This window comes from Trachurus japonicus, chromosome 9 (assembly GCF_045865225.1).
Source record: "Trachurus japonicus isolate A0001 chromosome 9, Traja_1.0".
Lineage (NCBI taxonomy): Eukaryota > Metazoa > Chordata > Actinopteri > Carangiformes > Carangidae > Trachurus > Trachurus japonicus.
Genome location: NC_140915.1, coordinates 32,196,295 through 32,213,950, shown reverse-complemented (window position 1 = coordinate 32,213,950; position 17,656 = coordinate 32,196,295). Strand labels below are relative to the sequence as shown.

Genomic DNA, 17,656 nt, shown 5'->3' with positions numbered 1-17,656 from the left:
CCACTTAGAATTTGAATCCTGGCCCTCCTCACAGTCCCTGCCCCTCTTTTTGTTCGCACCTTTAACCACCCATTTGCCCCCCATCGCTTTCTATTAATGCGCCTGCATAATGAGGCGCCCCGATGAGCGCCGACCCCATCCATTCAAATTCAACTCCTAAGCTAATGACTCTAATTACTCCATATTTGGATCATCTCATTGACAACACGTTGCACAGAAACCCTCGGCCGCAACATGAATAATAACATTTTATGAGCATGGTGTTTGGCTTTTCACACAAGCCTTCAGCGCGCGTCATCCGAGTCATTTTGAAACGAGGCATTCAGCCGGGGAGGGGGGGACTCCAGGGTCACATGCAGGCCGTGGATGGCCCTCATAGGGCCGTGTAGCCCCTGTGGTTTTACACAAGCATTTACAAAAGTAGTTCACAAAAGACTCAAGGCTGAGAGGATCATGTATTCATTTAATTTCCACATATAATACAGCACAGGGAATCTCTTCTAAAAAAGAAATCTTAACTTCAAACACAGTAGATAACAGCTGACTAGTTAAATAACTACTAAGGAGTTGATTTGCAATAAATAGGCACTTATATAAAATACGTTTTAGATAATTTTTTGAATAAACCAGTATAGTTTTTGCAGAATGTGCAGCAGGGGAAACGATAGTTCTGTACAAATGCAACAGTTGGACAGTATAAAGATTACATTTTGGTCTAAATCTCTCTTCACAATAATAATGATGATTACTGCACTGATGATAGGACTGAATGTGCAAAGTGAAAAGGCAGGAAACTTAAAAATTGTTGTTGTGTTGATATTAAAATGTGTGAAACATGTCCTCAAACAAACATGAAAGTAAATCGGACTTACTAAAACTTCACTGTAAACAACCAGCATAAACCTTCATGAAAGAAATCAGCAGATCCATGGGAATGGAAAAAATGAAAAAGAAATAATTTCATTAGTGAATATGAGTGCCATAACATTTCAGTCGGTTGTGGGAAGGAGATCACCACAGCTGCTACAAAAAACAAACGTTTTGGTCGTGTTTCTTTTCTCAGCTCTTCATTAAATAATGTCATTGTTCAACTGGTGGAAGTCAGAGCAGGTTAACCCCATGCTTCAGCAGTCTGTGTCGGGCCTTGCTGGGCAGCGAGAAGGCGCTGTCCTGGTGGTTAGGGATGCCCGAGTTCCTCAGTGAGCCTCCGTGCTGTTGGAAGTACGTCTCCTGGGCCAAGCTGCGGGTACCATACACGGCAGCCCCTGCACTCCTGCGGTGAAAATGTCACACGCATTTACATTTCAAGCATGCACAGTGATGACATGCGACAGAGAGAGAGCAGAGGGGCATGACAAAGAGACACAGGGCAACAATGGAGAGCTTTTCTGTTCCAGTAAATGTGAGTTGTTGCGGCGTGATCCGCACAAAGTAAAGGAAGAACATTCATGAATTGGTGGGATGTGATGACAGACCGATCCCCCACCCCCGACCTCCACTTGAGGAGTCATGAAAGGCCGGAGACCCCCCCCCCCCCCACTTCAGCCACCATCACCACTACCACCACCAAGTCACTGCCATATACTGACCTGATAATAGCCTCCTGCAGAGTTTCAGTGTTACAGAAATGCAAGTGAAGAAGTGATGTGGCTCTGACAAAGGGATGCTCGGGGGCCCCCCCTGCTCGACCAGACAGGTTGGCTGCAGAGACACACAATAACAGCGGCACATTAACCTGGACAGGCATGTCTGCTGCACAAAGGAATGCTGATCACAGCCTTACTAATTAGCCATTAGCTCATGCAAAGACAAATATAAACTTACAAACCCCCACCCCAGTCCCCAGGTAGAGATGCCAGGGACATTTACTCACTCTAAGCAGTAAAGTGAAAACTAGGAAAAGAGGGATATGATCAGAGATGAAAGAGACACAGAGAAAAAAGTCAGTATAGACGAGCGGTTCCCTCACGTTTTATGCACCCACAATGCCTGACGCATAAAAAAAAAAAGGCGCAGTCTATTTACCAGCTGGATTTTGGGTACTTTTTTGTTTTATTCAAACGTTTTTCTTGAATTTTACTATTTACACTGGGAAAACCCCCTTTGAAATAATGTATGAGTTATTAAAGGGATAGTTCACCCAAAATTCAAATTTCACTCATTATCTACTCACCCTCATGTCGACTAAGGGCTGGGAGAATTTTCAGAGTCCTCCGTGCCTTCTCTGAGTTACAGGGGGCTCAGCGCAGCAGTATTTGTCCATATAATGGTTGTGAATGGTGCTCACTTTTCTTCGTCCAAAAAGACACACCAAAAAACATCCAAATACCTCCATACTGTCTGTAATGTCCCTCTTGTATTGAAGCCCCGACATAAGAAATTGTTCCACCGGGACACAGGAACTGCAGTGAGCTTCCACTACAAACAAGCTTAAAATATAGACTTATTTAATTTTTTTCGGAACAATTTCTCATGTTGGGGCTTCATTACAAGACGGACATTACAGACGAGCAGTATGGAGGTATTTTTATGTTCTTTGGCATGTCTTTTTGGACGAAGAAAAGTGAGCACCATTCACAACCATTATATGGACAAATACTGCTGCGCGGACCCCCCCATAACTCAGAGAAGGCACGGAGGATTCTGAAAATTCACCCAGCCCTTAGTCAACATGAGGGTGAGTAGATAATGAGTGAAATTTGAATTTTGGGTGAACTATCCCTTTAATTTATTAGTGAACTATAACACCATAGTGTCGCTATTACCCTTTTCATGCCACGTGCCTCTGAGCAGCAGCTTGTGTACCACAGTTTAGGAATCCCTGGTATAGACTACAGAGTAAAGAGAGGTATGAGGTTATTATGGGGGGGCTTACTTGTCAGTGTGCTCTGAATGCAGTCAAAATGGGCAAAGATGTAGGGTCCTGGGGCCCCCGGGGCCCCTGGAGAGACGGTCCTCAGATGGGCCTCCAGTCCATTGAGTGACGCCAGGCTGCTGTGATACTGGATACAAACCAAAAAGGCAGAACCAAATGTTAGCATTTCAAAGGCAAATTAGTGCGCTCATGCACTTACATTCAAATTCTCCAAAGTCCCAGATGGTGCATTACAGGAACAGACATTGTGATGTATTACATCGGCTGTCAGGGAGACTCTTTTTGTTCCTCTCATCAAAGGAACTACGGTAAAGTTTTGTGTTGGTAGGAGCGTCAGTATGAACATGTGACAGAGATAAGGTGGCTGATTGTTTCTCACCACTTCCTCCATTGAGGCTGTGTCACTCAAGAAGTGAGGCTCCACCAGCAGGGCCAGCACCAGGCCTTTGACCCGGTGCTGGTACAGCGTCATGGGGATCAGCCCACTCTCCTCCGGGTTGTCTCCTCCGTCCCCCACCACCACATCATCGCTGTGTGTTTCCTCATTACCCGAGTTTACCCCGTGAAAGTCAAACAGCGTCCCACACGCCGTGTCTCCATCTCTTCCGCCTCCAACGAAATGGGAGTTTCCTTCATACACTGAGTCGTCTCCTTTGTCATGTATCTGGCTGTCTCCATCTCCGTTGCTGTGAAAACTCTGATAGTACGAGTCTTGGAGCGCTTCCTCCTCGGCATCGTGGGAGTGCTTTCCATTGGAGAGAGGAGGCTGGAGGGACTGTGGCGGGGGGTGGAGTGGCTCAGCAGCGCCCTGCGGAGGAGCTGGGCTAAACACAGAGTTATCTGATTCCGACAAGCAGGGGCTGAAGGACATCTTCTGGGGAGACTGAGAGGCACCTGGATCAGAGGAATCAGACTCAGTGGAGGCCATGTCAGATAAGGTTCTGGACAGGCGGGTCTTCTTTGGGAGGGCGTCCTTGTGTGGAGTAGAATGGGACCTGGAGAGCAGAGAACAGTTACAGACCAGCAGAGTTTTCTGGAAATGTTATTCAGGTGTCCTGTTTTTAAAGGGATAGTTCAACATTTGGCAAATTGGCCCATTGTCGTAATCCCTATAGTTTTAGCAGTAGGTTTGTTACCTTTAATTGTTCGGATGTTGGTGCAAGCTATCTTTAGAACGGCGGAGCAGAGCCGTGAGCTGCTCAAAGCTACGCTACGGAGGCTCATGGGATTTCTTGGTTTCCCTAATCAAACTCATCAAATACACAATCCAACAACTCCACAACGCTCTGGTGGACAAATTGTGACCTGCACATTCACCACGCTATGAGATAATAACAGAACGTTACGAGACAGAGTTGTTTTCTAGATAGCTCTGAGCAGCTCACGGCTCTGCTCCGCCGATCCAAAAATAGCTTGCACCTACAAATAAAGGTAAAGAACCTACTGCTACGACTAAGGGATTATGGCAATGGGCCAATTTGCTAAAATGTTGAACTATCCCTTTAAGTTGAACGTGTAAGTGAGATACTTTGTAAGGAAAATGACCACACGTACCTGAGGTCTTTGTCGACAGGAGGGGACTGCAGGTACTGGAGTTCAGACATGGTCAGGAACACTGTAGTGTTCTGTACTGTACTGGATGAGTTGCTGGTGCTCGGTCCATTCAGTCTTTGGGCCTAAATTGAAAATAAATATAATTATTTCTTCTTCTTTTTTCTCTGTTAAAGGAACAGATCAATTTTTGGTGTGTACATCAAATGAGAAAATTACTGGTTGAGATAGTTTGATGCTTGTAGACTACATATGAAGCTGGATGCTGGAGAAACTGAATTTCCCAAACATTGTTTGGTACAGTCACTGTTCAATATTTAAGTAAGATTAAAGTCCAAAATAAATCATAAATGTTAAATTGAATAAATATGAAGCCTCAGCCAGCAGCCATTTAGTTTATCTTAACCCCAGAGACTGGAGATGAGGACAAACTATATCCAAAGGTAATAAAATCAGCCTAACAACACATCTGTTGGCATAGTAACAGCATCCTACATAACATTTAGAATAAATTTCATATCCTACCTTGAGGTAGGTTTCGCTCTCATAAACCATGACCTTCACTGTGAGCTCTGGAGACATCTGAGTGCTTACAACTCTGAGAAGGAGGAGGAGGAGGAGGAGCAGACAAAGCCGGTTTCAGACCGTGATGTATTTACAGAAACGATCCCACTGAGAGCTGGCCTGTGTCAAAATGTCAGCCTACCTCCCTCTGAAGAGAATACAGCCTGCTAACACTAGAGGGCAGCGCTGACAGGCCTGAAGAATGAGGGCAGCCTTCAGCAGCAGAAGTGGGTCAACCTGAGAACAAACATTCAATTTATCACCAGCTTAAAGTGCATTAACCGAAAAGTGACACATATGTAACAGAAAAGAGGATAATTATTTAATTAGTCAAATTGTTGTACACGTATCTGAGTTTTGAAACATGATTATTTAAGTGATTATATCACCTATCATATGACAAACCTGTTTTGCAAAAGCCCCGGAGGAAAAACTGCATGATCTGACAAAATCAGCTCAACAGGAAGCAATTATTTACCTATTAATTTGATCATTCACAATAACTTAACCCTTAATGTGAATAACAGGCCTGAAATAAACAGGATTTACTGGCACTGGCTTTGTGCGCATCACAACTGATTCTCTGTGCATACAGTAAATATGCAACACATTTGCTTCCACTCGTAAGTAATACTTACACAATACCACAGTGCATTGTAACACAGTCATTTCCTGTCCGAGAACTATGTGCAGCAGTAGAAAAGCCACTGAAGGGCAAAAGCAGAACTGTGACATCTTGTACATACATTGGTTGAGTCTATGGTCCTCAAACAGCTGAAGATGTGCTGGAGCTCTGAGGATCCTGACTGCAGGTGTGACAGATACTGAGCCCATCGAGCCGCCAAAGTTTCACGACTGTTCAGCTACAAAACAAAGCAGAGAGACACAATATTTCTGGCTTGAATTTTTTTTTTCTGTTTACAACAATGCCTTTCATTAAAAAGAGACTCTTAGGAAACAACTTAGACTTTCAAAATAAAACACAGTAGAGCTACTCTGACAAAAGGAGGCCGTACCTGGTAGCTCTGTCGGACAGAGCCGTTGTAAAAACAAAAGAGGTTTATTAGCTGATCCAGGAGCTCACAGGCACTGACGGTGGGGACTTCCACTGAGCAGCCCAGGGCCTGGAAGCAAAATAAAAAACATTACACCCCTCAAAATAAGAATACAATTATCTTGAGAATTTGCAACCGGGCCCCGTGTGGGAGCACTCACCCAGAAGAAGTCGTCTTTCATGCGGATGGCATACTTTGTGCGGCGTAGCCTCAGTATGCGTACAGGAGAGGAGGAAAGCTCAGAGACACAGCGGCCCACGCCAGCAAGCTGTCCACAGAGCAGCTCCTGTCTGTCTATGGGGGTCTGGGACAAACACATTCAAACTTTCAGATTAAAGAGTTGTAATTCAAGGATTGATGGAGGGATCATCACCATGCACAACAACTATCCTCCCATAACACAAACACACATAGAACTTGGACTTGTTTGTGAGAGTCAAACCTCCTCTGGGTAGAAGTAGCAGATTCCCTCTCTTGTGGGGTCTCCTTCTCCAGTTACCTTGGATCCATCATAGAGGAAGAAATAAGTACACCTGCGAAAATAAACACCCAAATAAATGTCTCAATCCTGAGGTGTGTTGGTTGCCCCGGACGTAAACCATAGACTTAAGCTGATTTATATGCTTGGCAAAGAAAGCCAAATGCCAGACATGTATGTTATAATGTTGCTGTTCCACTTGATGTCTCAGGTGTAGAAAAACCTGCAGCCAGGATCGACCCTGAAGCCATCATACTATAATGTGCAAGTCAGGATTCATACAGAAACGTTCATATTTGATTTATATTTATAATCAGTGCCATCTATATTCAGCAGTGTAGTCTAATTTGTTGTAAGGGTATACTGAAATTGTAATGTTTTTTTCTTTTATATAGTATATATGTATATTATATAAACATCTTTATTTCTTTATTGAAGGAAATGCAGAGCATGTAACATGTGAAGATATCAATGGAGAAAGGCTTCATTGTGGTTTTCCACTTTTCCACAAACACAAATAGGAACCCTCACACCAATTTTCTTCTGACAACTTACTAGAAATGTTGTGAGGAGAAAAAAAACTGCTTTTAAGAGAGGGGAAGCTGAATAAATAAGGGCATTAATCCCATCCCCTCAATGTTTTTTTTTTTTTTTTAAGTTGGCACACTGTTCATACCTGCATCACATAGAGTTAGATTGTTTTGTTGTAGTGGGTTTGCTGAAATATTAATGCATTTAAGTGGGTATAGCTACTGCGTATACCTGCACAGACTTCACCACTGATTGGAATCTGAGCGACCGAGTGAGTCCCTCCTGAGCTCGGGCTGGGGGTCAACTCACTCCAGTCCATCCTGCAGCTGGTGGCTTGTTTCTGCAGGTCGACTGGAAACAGAGTCAGTTAGCTGATCTCACCTTCTTATCAGTTCAGCCATCATCACCGACACAAAGCCCAGGAAAAGCGTCAAGTTGCTCAGTCATGAGTTATCTCGTGTCCATGTTCTCCCACTCCGACGGGCTGCAGATGCGCTGTCAAAAAGTAGAACTGGACGTTTCGGCGGCGGATCCGAGTCCGATGTTTCACAGCTCCACCACGTACCGCAGGCGGCGGAGCTGCTACATCAACCAGGATTAAGCTTTTAAATCTCGGCAGCGATCGCTGCTGTTTTCAGCCACTGTTTGTTTCCTTTTAGGTCCTTAAAATGAATCAGTGCGTCGGGGGTAGTTGCTACCTGAGGAATGCGGGTCAGTCACACTTAGTGGAAGTCATGTGAAAGTATGGCAAGCTCACTGGGACAAACTAGCGCGCTATTCAAAAGCGCCCAGTGAGCCTGTGAAACTATAATTTATGGTAAGTTACAGTCAAGTCCAGTAGATGGCCTGTAGCCTATTCATAATGATACCTATTATTCATTTAATATCTTAATTAAACGACATGATCTAATTGCGATTGAGATTACCATCATTTCGATAAATTAATTTGCTTAGTGAACTCTTCCTGTCAAATAAATGTGGGTATAGTGTAGAACAAAATGTATCCCTAGTCCATCTCTGATCAACTGATGTAAACTATTCCGTTATCCTGTAGGGAGGAGGGGCCTCAAATTTTCTTCCCTCAGGCTAAACTCACTCAACTATAAATGCACAGACTTCAATTAAAGACATTAGAATAGATAAATCCCCTGCTTAAATCCATGCCTCACACTTAAATTCCTAGATGAAATATTAATTAAAAAATGTAAATATATTCAAAACACAGCTGAGCAATTTCACAATTGCTGTATGTGCCGCTGTTTGTGGGAAACATCTTCACTGTTTACTTCTTCCCCCTGAAGCTGTGAAACCAAACCAGGATGAATCCTACTCTCGGTGATCGATTGAGGATGGCTGCAGAGGTTGAGTGTGAACTACAGTCTATGGTGTGAACGCGCACAGCTGTCAGCCAATGGCTGGATTAAAGCTCGGGAGAGACGTTATGAGCTTGGTCAGACTGAGATCATCTTCCGATGAGAGACACATCGATGTGTCACCGTCACATCAATACAGAAGCAAAGCTCGTCTCCTCGAGATGAGACTGGCTATTGATCTTTGAGAAGTAATTTGTGTTCCCAAACAATCCGCCATTTTGGGTCCGACCAAACCTCCGCGCAGGGACGCGCGGCCGGAGGACGTCCAGACCATGGATCTATAATAGTAATAATGGACCATGAATGTAGCATTCATGGTCCATCTGCTCATCGACCTAGCGCCTGGCTCTACTCGACATTTCTGCCACTGTCACTAAGTGATCACTCGTTTTGTTAGTTTGTTGTCTGAGAAGGATTTTAATAGGAGCACCACCTGATCTGAACTTGCTCTGCTAGAGAGTGTTCAAAATGTATTGGGAAACCTGAGCAGAGAAAGATAATGCATCGCTTTTTACCAGGGATTCATGTAGGGTGAATTCAGGTATATTGGGACAATTTTTGTAAATTCATTTTCTGAGCCATTTTTTGTCATCAAGATTAATAAATAACCCAACAAATGAGATATGTCTGGATTCCTCTAGGTGTCTGCGTTCTTTATGTGAAACAATTATGTGCTAAAATTCTTTTGTGAGAGCACAGCACTCTATTTTAAAGGTTTTGACACAAAACTATTTTTTTGCAACTTGTTTGGTAAATTGGGACAGTAGGTTTGGTAATTTGGGACACAGGCTTGTGCAATGGGATATTGCATGGAGCTGCAATTACATTAAAAAAGACATGAATAGATTGCTTATTTATGTATATTAGGCCTATGGCCTATTATTTTTATGTTGTGTATTGTTTATAATCTCGTGATTTGTAACCAAATCAACCAAATATACGAATTATTTCAACAAACAGCAGATTTAATAGCCTAAAACATATTGTGAGCAGACTATTGACCTCAGGAGAAGCAAGCATGTTTTTAAAAATACATTTATTTTTATATTTTGTTAAATATAAATATATAAAATAAAGATAACTCATGACATAATAAGAGATAAAACAATCTGACCTATTTTTGAACGTCACTTCACATATTCGACATTAACTGCTGATTTGATATTCTGAAATGTACAAAGGTACTTGTTTTCCCTATATGTGTAAGAATTTCTCACTTTTAAGCATGTAAGATATGACTACACTATTGAAATATTTCAATATAAACCCAGAAACACTGTCCCAAATTACCTGAACATGCTGTCCCAAATTACCATACCACTATTGGTAATTTGGGACAGCAAGAAAATTCCAAATTAAGAAAATGTGAACATCCTCACAAACCAATGTTTGTTTATTTTTGTACACCAATGCATCACACATCTTAATATAACTTTCATACCTACAGTAAATTAGTCATACAAATGTAATAGCCTTATATTAAATTCCAACAAAAGCACATGCCGTTTTGCTGACCTCCTGATATTTGGGGTCAGCGTCCTGTTTGATGCTGACCCCACCCCCCTGTGTGATGTCACCCAAAATATTTAATGTGACTTTTAATGTAGACATCCAAAGGAATGTATCAGCACCTTTAACTTTGTCATAGCCCATTCAAGGCAAGTGGAAGCATTGTATTTCCTTATCTGTCCCAAATTACCTGATGTCCCAATATACCTGAATTCACCCTAGCCTATGTGCATCTTTTATGAAGATCTGATTCACACAAGACAAGTCAATACCGGTAGTAAAATCAGACATAGGCCTAGTTAGATATTGAGCAAAACAAACATCTTTATTGTCTCAAGGTAAGACATTTCTGTCAGTGCATAAAAAAATATGTAATAAATACATTGTAAAAAAACAACAACAACAGCAACACCAACGAAATCAAATTTATAAATAATTGGAAGAAATACCAAATTTATTTTTAAATAGGATGACACTGAATAAACCAAAAGATATCACAGATTTATTTTCTCCTAGGATTTAAAGAAAAAAAAAATAAAGCTATTGGGAGGACCTTTCCCTAGCTTAAATAAACACTGGTGTTGTACTTTGAAGGAATAATGCCTTTGCTATAATCAAAGTGTTCTATGCTGCTGGTGACTGAAACCAATTCAATTTTTTTTAAACTTAACATAAGCCGTGATTCTACACCTTAGTGCAAATATTTAATCGTGAATCCTACCTGACACACCACGTACCTGAAATTACCTGAACTCAAACCAGCTGAGCATGTGTTAAATTTGTTTGAGATCAGACTTCATGGAAAAAATTACATCATACTGTGTAATTGTCCAATTGTCTCCAAGAAATGATGGGAATACAAAAGAAAAACCGTTGCTTCACTACTCATCAAACTCTGCCATCAATGTGAGGTCATTTATTATTTCATTCTGAATCCAGTGTGTTGGAGAGTAACACAACACAACCAAAAGTCTGAAACTCATGTGATGGATTCCTCCTGGGGCACAGGGTTACACAGCCACTCCACAGGGGCTCCACTTACAAACCCTTCTTCATGCTCCCATTACTCTGAACCATTCACTGGGCCTCAAGGCTGCTTTAGGACAACTCCTGCCAAGACAATGTTGGGATTCAAATAACGTTAGGGCAGGACTTGAATTCTGTCACTGTCTGAGGATTGCATGAGTTGGACAATACCTACTGCAACAATGAGATAAGATCCTTGACATTACAACTGAATCTGTAGGCAAGGCAACAAATGAATATAGATGACATTATGTAACTAAAGCAACGTATTACAACTGTCTGACCTACGTTAATCAGTTTAGGTTTGAATAATTTATAATGCTAAGATACAAACACATAATGCTCACACTAGCTGCTTATCAAGTAATAAGATTTCTTTTTCCAGCTTCTTCATCTTAAGTGCTCTGTACGCCATCTGTTGGTCGCGGTTCTCTATCTCCTTTTTGAGGTAGCGACAGTAAAGGGTCTTTATGTCTTCTGTCTGCTTCTGCAAAAGAAAGGACACATCTCATGTACTCACATAGTTCTTATTCCTTAACATTACCACAGCCCACTGCTGACACATACACCTCACCTCTGCACTCCGGCCGCTGGTTGTGGCACATGCGGAGTTGGACCTTTCCTGCAAACTGCTACTGTGCACATCCTACAAAAAACAGTCCATATGTTAGGCACTAAACAACAGATTGGTGAAAAACGACATGTTTAAGTAATACGTACGTACCCCTTCAAACTGTGTATCACTGACGTCTGTCTCATCGCTGCTTAGGCTCTCTGGTTCGGTCTTAGTTACAGGCAGGAGGAGTACAGGATGGCCTGGCACTGTAGAGGTGGGGTCAACGTTCAATTAAGCCATGTTGTAAATTACAGGTTATTTAATAATGGATAGATAAACTTTATAGTTAAATTTGTCCATTTATGAGCCATATACGTTGGCTGAGGTGTTGTACAGTTTGATGGCAGAGCGGACGAGTTCATTACACCTACCACTAACAAAGGAGCTGTCAGGTCCAGGCAGTGCCTCAATGCAGGCCCCCCCAGGCAGGACCTCCACTCTGAGCATGTTGTCTTTGTGCATGTCCTCCTCAGCAGAGGTCAAGGACGGGGTTGCTGACCCCCCATCATTCCTTATAAGCTCAACTCTTCTTCTTTTTGCTGCATAAGGATAGATGAAAAGACTAAAATATTCCCCCTGGATATCAGTGTGGAAAATACATGATGAAGGAAGTATTCAGATAAGGACAAGCAGCAATACACTCAGACACTGTAAAAATGATTTCCCACGAGTAAAAATCCCAAAATGTTCAAGCAATATCATGTTGTATTATTGTATCAATTTACATCATGTATAAACATGATTTCAATAATTCAGTAAACTGAGTTAAAATCTAAACATCTTTTTACACTGTTGGTTGGTTTTTAACACGGCTTCATATTTCAAAGACTTATGTTTTACATGTAAAGTCTTATCTGCGAATAATATGCCATATTGTAATAGAAAAGGAACAGTATTTGCATATTTAATGTATAACAGTAAACGTTCAGTAGCAGTACAAATAAAGCATTTGAGTAAATGGTACTTTCCAGCTCTGTTTGCAATTATACCTGTTTGCACAATGTTTTTGTGTTTGACTTTAACTTGCTGCCATGTCCTTTTGTAGCCACTGTCTGATACCCTGTGAATTATCAAAATGAATAACGTTATTAGATACCAGTACAGTTACATCATCAAAACGAACAACAGAATATTAATAACTGACTGCTTTGATGAACTGGTCCAAAAAATAAATAATCATACGCATTGATTTTATCAGCAATCCTCTGCCAGGCTTCCTCTCTCAGTTTAGAGGCAGTAGTAGTGTTAGATTTGGCTGTCAGTATGTCTCTTTCTTCTTCATACAACCTCAAGATGAGGTCCTGCTCTTTAGAGCTGAAAAAATGTGCCCTCTCATGCTTTTTCATCATCTGGAAATCTAAACACAACAAAAACAAAGGAACTGTAAATGTGAATTCAGAAGAAGTCAAATATATATTGTTTTGTGCAGTTTATTATGCACTTAGATCTTGAAGTGGATCTCCTCACCTCCCACTGTGGTCATGAAGTGTGACATCAGGATTTCGGTGTGCGATTGCTTTCCCCTTAATGGCGGAGCGGGTGCGCGCAGTTATCCGAGATGTTTCAATGCTAGATTTAGTAATCAAATCGTAACCCACGCCAGTTGAACGGACTGATGCGGAGCTTAATCGACGCGACAGTTAGTTACGACGTACTTCAAATTATCAATAAGTAGGCTACTTAAGCGACGGAAACGGGGAAAAGCAATCGTTGTCATGAAGCTTGATATCGACGAGCTTTGTTAACCCTGGATTTTCTAATTCGGTTTATAGCGCGTGCTCGTGAGAGAGGAGGAGTCTTTAACAAAGCCGGAGTCACGTGAGCCAGCCTGGAGCATCACGAGCAACTCAGATTAACCGGAGCAGCTGAAAGAAATTAACCACTGTCCCGATGCACAATACAGGAACTCAAGTTGCTGTGACAACAGGTGAAGGTCACGAGCACACAGTTGTAGCCTCTTTCATTTCCGGTGTTTGGATGAAGCCTCATTTGACAGTTCATGTAGTGATCTCGATTTAACTAAGACAAGACTTTTCCATTTAAACATTTGATATACAATGGAAAGGACACAGATGTAAACAATTGAATTAATGATGGTCACATTTCATTTGCCCGCTTCAGGGCCTGAAAGCTCAACTCACAGCAACTGTCAGAGATGGGAATTGTGGAGTCGTCAATTCATCTCCATGCCATGTATTTGTTCTGCTCATGCACTAAATCAGCTGAGTTCAACAGCACAGCTCTTCAGCCAGGAAGGTGAGCTAATGGGCTCTATGCACAGTTCTACTACTTCCTGAACGTAATGCTGCTCCTTTATTTCCTGTCTTACTTTATTGGACAAACTGATTAAACCAGGTGTGTCTGAGTAGTCACAATGGTTGGACACACCTGGATTAATCAGTTTGTCCAATATAATGTAAGGCAGGAAATAACAAAGCAGCATTAGTTTAGGAAGTAGTGGAGTTGTGCCCATTCCCATCTCTGGCAACTGAAGAAAGCACAAATGCAGAAAACATAATCAATTTGACAGCATGTGCCTTTCCACATATTCTGAGTTTGCAGTACATTCATGTATTTGAATGTTGTCAGACTGAATAAGATGTTTCTGAACTGGCAGTGCCTTTGTCCATTTCCACTTGTTTTCTTTAAAGACCTGCTCTGTGTTTTCTCCAGTGTTAGGTTAAAAAGCTGCTGTGGAAATGATCTATTTGGCTTCAAGAATAATTTTCCATCTGAATAATATTTTTTTTGTGTGTTTAATGATTAACATAACATCAGATTAGTTTCGGACACAATATCCAATGTGGTGTAGTGAGCTTGATAACCAGAAGTGTATTATTCACATCCAGGGACTTAATGTGAAAATAACCTGGGTGGAGTGCCGTTAAATATTGAATAATTTCTCTTTCTTTTTGGTGTATATTAAATATGAGATACAGTATATTAAAGGAACTTACATTTACTGGTATGTAGTCCTAGACACTTATCAGAACAGTAACTAGCAACTAGATGCAATACATTCATTTCCTAAAAGCATGCTGAATTTAGTGCGTTTCCCCCTGTGATGTCTTCTAAAAAAATGTTTTGTATCAACAGTAACAGTAATGTGATCTTGTGTAGAACTAACATCCCAGTAACAGACAGAAATAAAACATGAATAGAGGTAATAGTTACTTTATTTATGTTAATTCAGTTTAAGCTGACATTGTGTTAAATGGTCCAAAGAAATGGAAACTGTTTGGGTGCCCCATGTTGAAGGCACAGAGGTAACCAAACATCAAGTAAAAGAGTAAACTGTAAATGTGAGTGTGGTCCAGTAGGTAACAGAGGGACTGGTCCCAGTGGTGAGGTCTGGAGGGAGGGTTTACTCATGTTCCTCATAGCCGTCAGGAAGGGCGTTCACATGTGGGTTATGGAAGAGAGATTTCTTGCCATCACCCCAAGGGAAAGCCTGTGATAATTGGAAATAAAACAAAAAAAAGCAAACAATGAAAACCATGTAACCAAGTCAAAATACTGATGTAGGTGACACGCATGACAGACATTTTAGAACCAGTATCATTTTATCAGGTCAGACCTTGGAGCGAAGCCGAAGGTGGCTGTAAGCGATAAACTCTGGACGCTCATGGTCATGCTGCTGATGTTTCAGGTATGTGTTCAACATAATCACAGCAACGCCTGGTACGGCAATCAGGAAACTGAGCATCCTCCATTTCTCAGCTGAAAGAGAAAGACAATAATGATTAGTTTACTCAAGCAAATGTGCACCCAAGCACTAGGCTCAGTATTACACTGCTCTTTACATGATGCAACCTTAGGACCTGAGAACATTGGATTTCTTTATGGTGTCAAAACTGCATATACTTTACAGTACTACCCAGGATATATACCAAAATATAGGACACCTTCATTTTACAATTACTGGGAGCAACAATCCATAAATTTACAGAGAAGACTAGATGAAGTTTGGAATAGCCTACAATGTATGGCAGATGTCTTAATCCAAATTTAGCTCTAAATACACCAACTTTAAAAGACATCAGACCAACATAAAACCATACAGATTTAATACCCGTTAGCAATACTTGTAACACACATGAACAACCCCGACTGATGTTTGTGAGTGAATTTACATTATCAGAATGCAGCCTTGATCCTTAATTTCAAAGAAGCAGCGTTTACATGTGACACAGTGTATAATTACCAAAGCTAGTATAATTTTAGGACAAGTTCCTTTTCATTTAAAAAAAAACATTTTTCTTATTTTCAAAATACACAGCACTGAGGAATAAACCGAGGTTTATATCAACATCTGTATTAGAATAAATGTGCTGGCTGATCATGAAGGTCATGAAAAAGGTTCTAAAAGCTAAAATCCCTCTCCTTACAGCTGAGATGGCCCCAATGTACCCAGTTCAACACAACAAGCTGTTTCTACTTTTACATACAGTTATGTCATAATATTATGCCAGAAATTACCGACTTAATGGTGTTTAAATCTAATTGTATTCGGCTACAGCAGTACATTCATTATGCTCCATCTGTTTAAAGTTATTCCTTTACCAGGTTTCTTCACCTCAGCTGCTTCCCCTTCCTTGTCTCTGTCTCTCTGAAAGCTGAATATAACACTGCAGAGATACGAGCACCCCTTGACCTGACATGACACCGTTGTGGTTAACGTTAGCCTGCAGGACGTGGCACAGCTCGACTTTCGAGCCGTGTCATTGACGAGATTACGCCGACAACGCTCAGTGTTAATGCTCACGATGGACTGGAGCCTGATATTACAATGAATTTATGTTATGCAGTATCTTCCTCTACGCGCTGTCCCTTCAAGGATGTTAATGTGTTGCTAATGCTAACACAAACCCAGCAAGGTCACCGTCAAAACATTACAATTTGTTCTAAATATAAATTAGGTCAAAGACAACCAGCAACTTCTAACAACATGGTATAGTTACCCAAAGCGTGTCCACCACCAGCAGAAGCAGAGAGCTGGCGCCGGGCCTGAGTCAGAGCCGACCTCAGCAACATTTTCGAGCTGCGTCCGAGAGCCGCCATTTTCCTTTCTGAGCGTTTCTGAGTGACGAAGGGACCGGAAGGAATTCTTACGGGCCTTCACTACTCTTCCCCCAGCGACCAGACTGGGAACTAACAGAGAGATACTGCCCACAACTCCCTTGCAGGACTGTACTACACGAAAATTTGTCAAATTTAAAGCAACGCCAGATGACAACGTACTGAGTCTGAGTTCAAGGATAGGATAATCCTTTCTTTAAGGACAAGTAGGCCAACACGTTGTAAAAATACAAAAACATCACAAAAAGAACGTAAAAATTCAAAGCCTAGCCTACTCACAAATTGAACTTAAAAGTAGGCCTACGCTGTAAGATATTTTTTCAGGAGATCTTGTAGCTGTAGTTGTCAGATAGGTCAGTCAAAAGACTGCAGTGAAGTTAGTTTTAAGTTGGATATTTGACAGACATTCGCTCCTTCTCAATAGCCTACATTAAAAATTCATAGAAAATATGTTCAAATGCAATAAATGCAATAAAAACAGGTGTGTGTCATAGATGAGGCTTAGCTCTACCATCCTGTGTTGATTTTGAGCCAACAGGTCACATGACCTGGGAGTTATTGAGCTATAATGCTCATATTTACAGTATAAAATACATTAAAAATTCATATAAAATATTACATTTGTTTAAATAAAAAAAACAGGTGAGTGTCATAGAGGAGGCTTAGCTCTACCATCCTGTGTTGATTTTGAGTCAACAGGTCACATGACCTGGGAGTTATTGAGCTATAATGCTCATATTTACAGTATAAAATAAATCAAAAATTCATGTAAAATATTACATTTGTTTAAATGCAATAAAACAGGTGTGTGTCATAGAGGAGGCTTAGCCCTACCATCCTGTCGTGATTTTGAGTCAACAGGTCACATGACCTGGGAGTTATTGAGCTATAATGCTCATATTTACAGTATAAAATATTTTACAAACTCATATAAAATATTACATGTGTTTAAATGCAATAAAAACAAGAAAACAGACTGATAAAACGTACCTTGGTCCT

General features: G+C 41.1%; 3 protein-coding genes across 4 annotated transcripts; all 3 read right to left on the bottom strand.

Moving 5' to 3' along the window:
- Positions 1 to 441: 441 nt before the first annotated feature.
- Positions 442 to 7,778, bottom strand: hps4 (HPS4 biogenesis of lysosomal organelles complex 3 subunit 2). Its single transcript, XM_085787430.1, has 12 exons — positions 7,436 to 7,778; positions 6,488 to 6,578; positions 6,206 to 6,349; positions 6,007 to 6,114; positions 5,737 to 5,853; positions 5,133 to 5,227; positions 4,952 to 5,024; positions 4,430 to 4,551; positions 3,255 to 3,870; positions 2,876 to 3,002; positions 1,590 to 1,701; positions 442 to 1,273 (listed from the first exon to the last, which is right to left on the bottom strand). Exons 1-12 carry the CDS (start codon positions 7,456 to 7,458, stop codon positions 1,102 to 1,104), a joined length of 1,800 nt encoding a protein of 599 aa, XP_085643556.1. The 5' UTR covers positions 7,459 to 7,778; the 3' UTR covers positions 442 to 1,101.
- A 2,673-nt stretch (positions 7,779 to 10,451) lies between these two features.
- On the bottom strand, positions 10,452 to 13,536 carry LOC146981864 (uncharacterized). Of its 2 annotated transcripts, none has more exons than XM_085788209.1 (7): positions 13,046 to 13,536; positions 12,761 to 12,935; positions 12,568 to 12,638; positions 11,950 to 12,117; positions 11,687 to 11,778; positions 11,537 to 11,608; positions 10,452 to 11,449 (listed from the first exon to the last, which is right to left on the bottom strand). In XM_085788209.1, exons 1-7 carry the CDS (start codon positions 13,071 to 13,073, stop codon positions 11,306 to 11,308), a joined length of 750 nt encoding a protein of 249 aa, XP_085644335.1. In that variant the 5' UTR covers positions 13,074 to 13,536; the 3' UTR covers positions 10,452 to 11,305. The 2 variants fall into 2 exon arrangements, with proteins under 2 accessions (XP_085644335.1, XP_085644333.1); XM_085788207.1 differs by having other exon boundaries at positions 10,454 to 11,449; positions 11,687 to 11,784; positions 13,046 to 13,534.
- Positions 13,537 to 14,736: 1,200 nt separating this feature from the next.
- On the bottom strand, positions 14,737 to 16,652 carry cox6a1 (cytochrome c oxidase subunit 6A1). Its single transcript, XM_085787429.1, has 3 exons — positions 16,540 to 16,652; positions 15,156 to 15,298; positions 14,737 to 15,029 (listed from the first exon to the last, which is right to left on the bottom strand). The coding sequence occupies exons 1-3, from the start codon at positions 16,637 to 16,639 to the stop codon at positions 14,943 to 14,945; spliced, it is 330 nt and encodes a 109-aa protein (XP_085643555.1). The 5' UTR covers positions 16,640 to 16,652; the 3' UTR covers positions 14,737 to 14,942.
- Positions 16,653 to 17,656: the final 1,004 nt, after the last annotated feature.

Excerpts from the sequence above, each read along its gene's own strand:
- hps4 (XM_085787430.1), bottom strand. The coding sequence starts at position 7,458 with ATGATGGCTGAACTGATAAGAAG. Across the intron at positions 5,854-6,006 it reads CTGTCCGACAGAGCTACCAG|CTGAACAGTCGTGAAACTTT; the intron begins GTACGGCCTCCT and ends TTTGTTTTGTAG. Across the intron at positions 1,274-1,589 it reads CTGCAGGAGGCTATTATCAG|GAGTGCAGGGGCTGCCGTGT; the intron begins GTCAGTATATGG and ends TTTTCACCGCAG.
- LOC146981864 (XM_085788207.1), bottom strand. The coding sequence starts at position 13,073 with ATGTCACACTTCATGACCACAGTGGGAG. Across the intron at positions 12,118-12,567 it reads CAAAAACATTGTGCAAACAG|CAAAAAGAAGAAGAGTTGAG; the intron begins GTATAATTGCAA and ends ATCCTTATGCAG. Across the intron at positions 11,450-11,536 it reads CCAGCGGCCGGAGTGCAGAG|AAGCAGACAGAAGACATAAA; the intron begins GTGAGGTGTATG and ends TTTCTTTTGCAG.
- cox6a1 (XM_085787429.1), bottom strand. The coding sequence starts at position 16,639 with ATGGCGGCTCTCGGACGCAGCTCGAAAATGTTGCTGAGGTCGGCTCTG. Across the intron at positions 15,299-16,539 it reads TGGTGGTGGACACGCTTTGG|CTGAGAAATGGAGGATGCTC; the intron begins GTAACTATACCA and ends TTTCTCTTTCAG. Across the intron at positions 15,030-15,155 it reads ACCTTCGGCTTCGCTCCAAG|GCTTTCCCTTGGGGTGATGG; the intron begins GTCTGACCTGAT and ends CAATTATCACAG.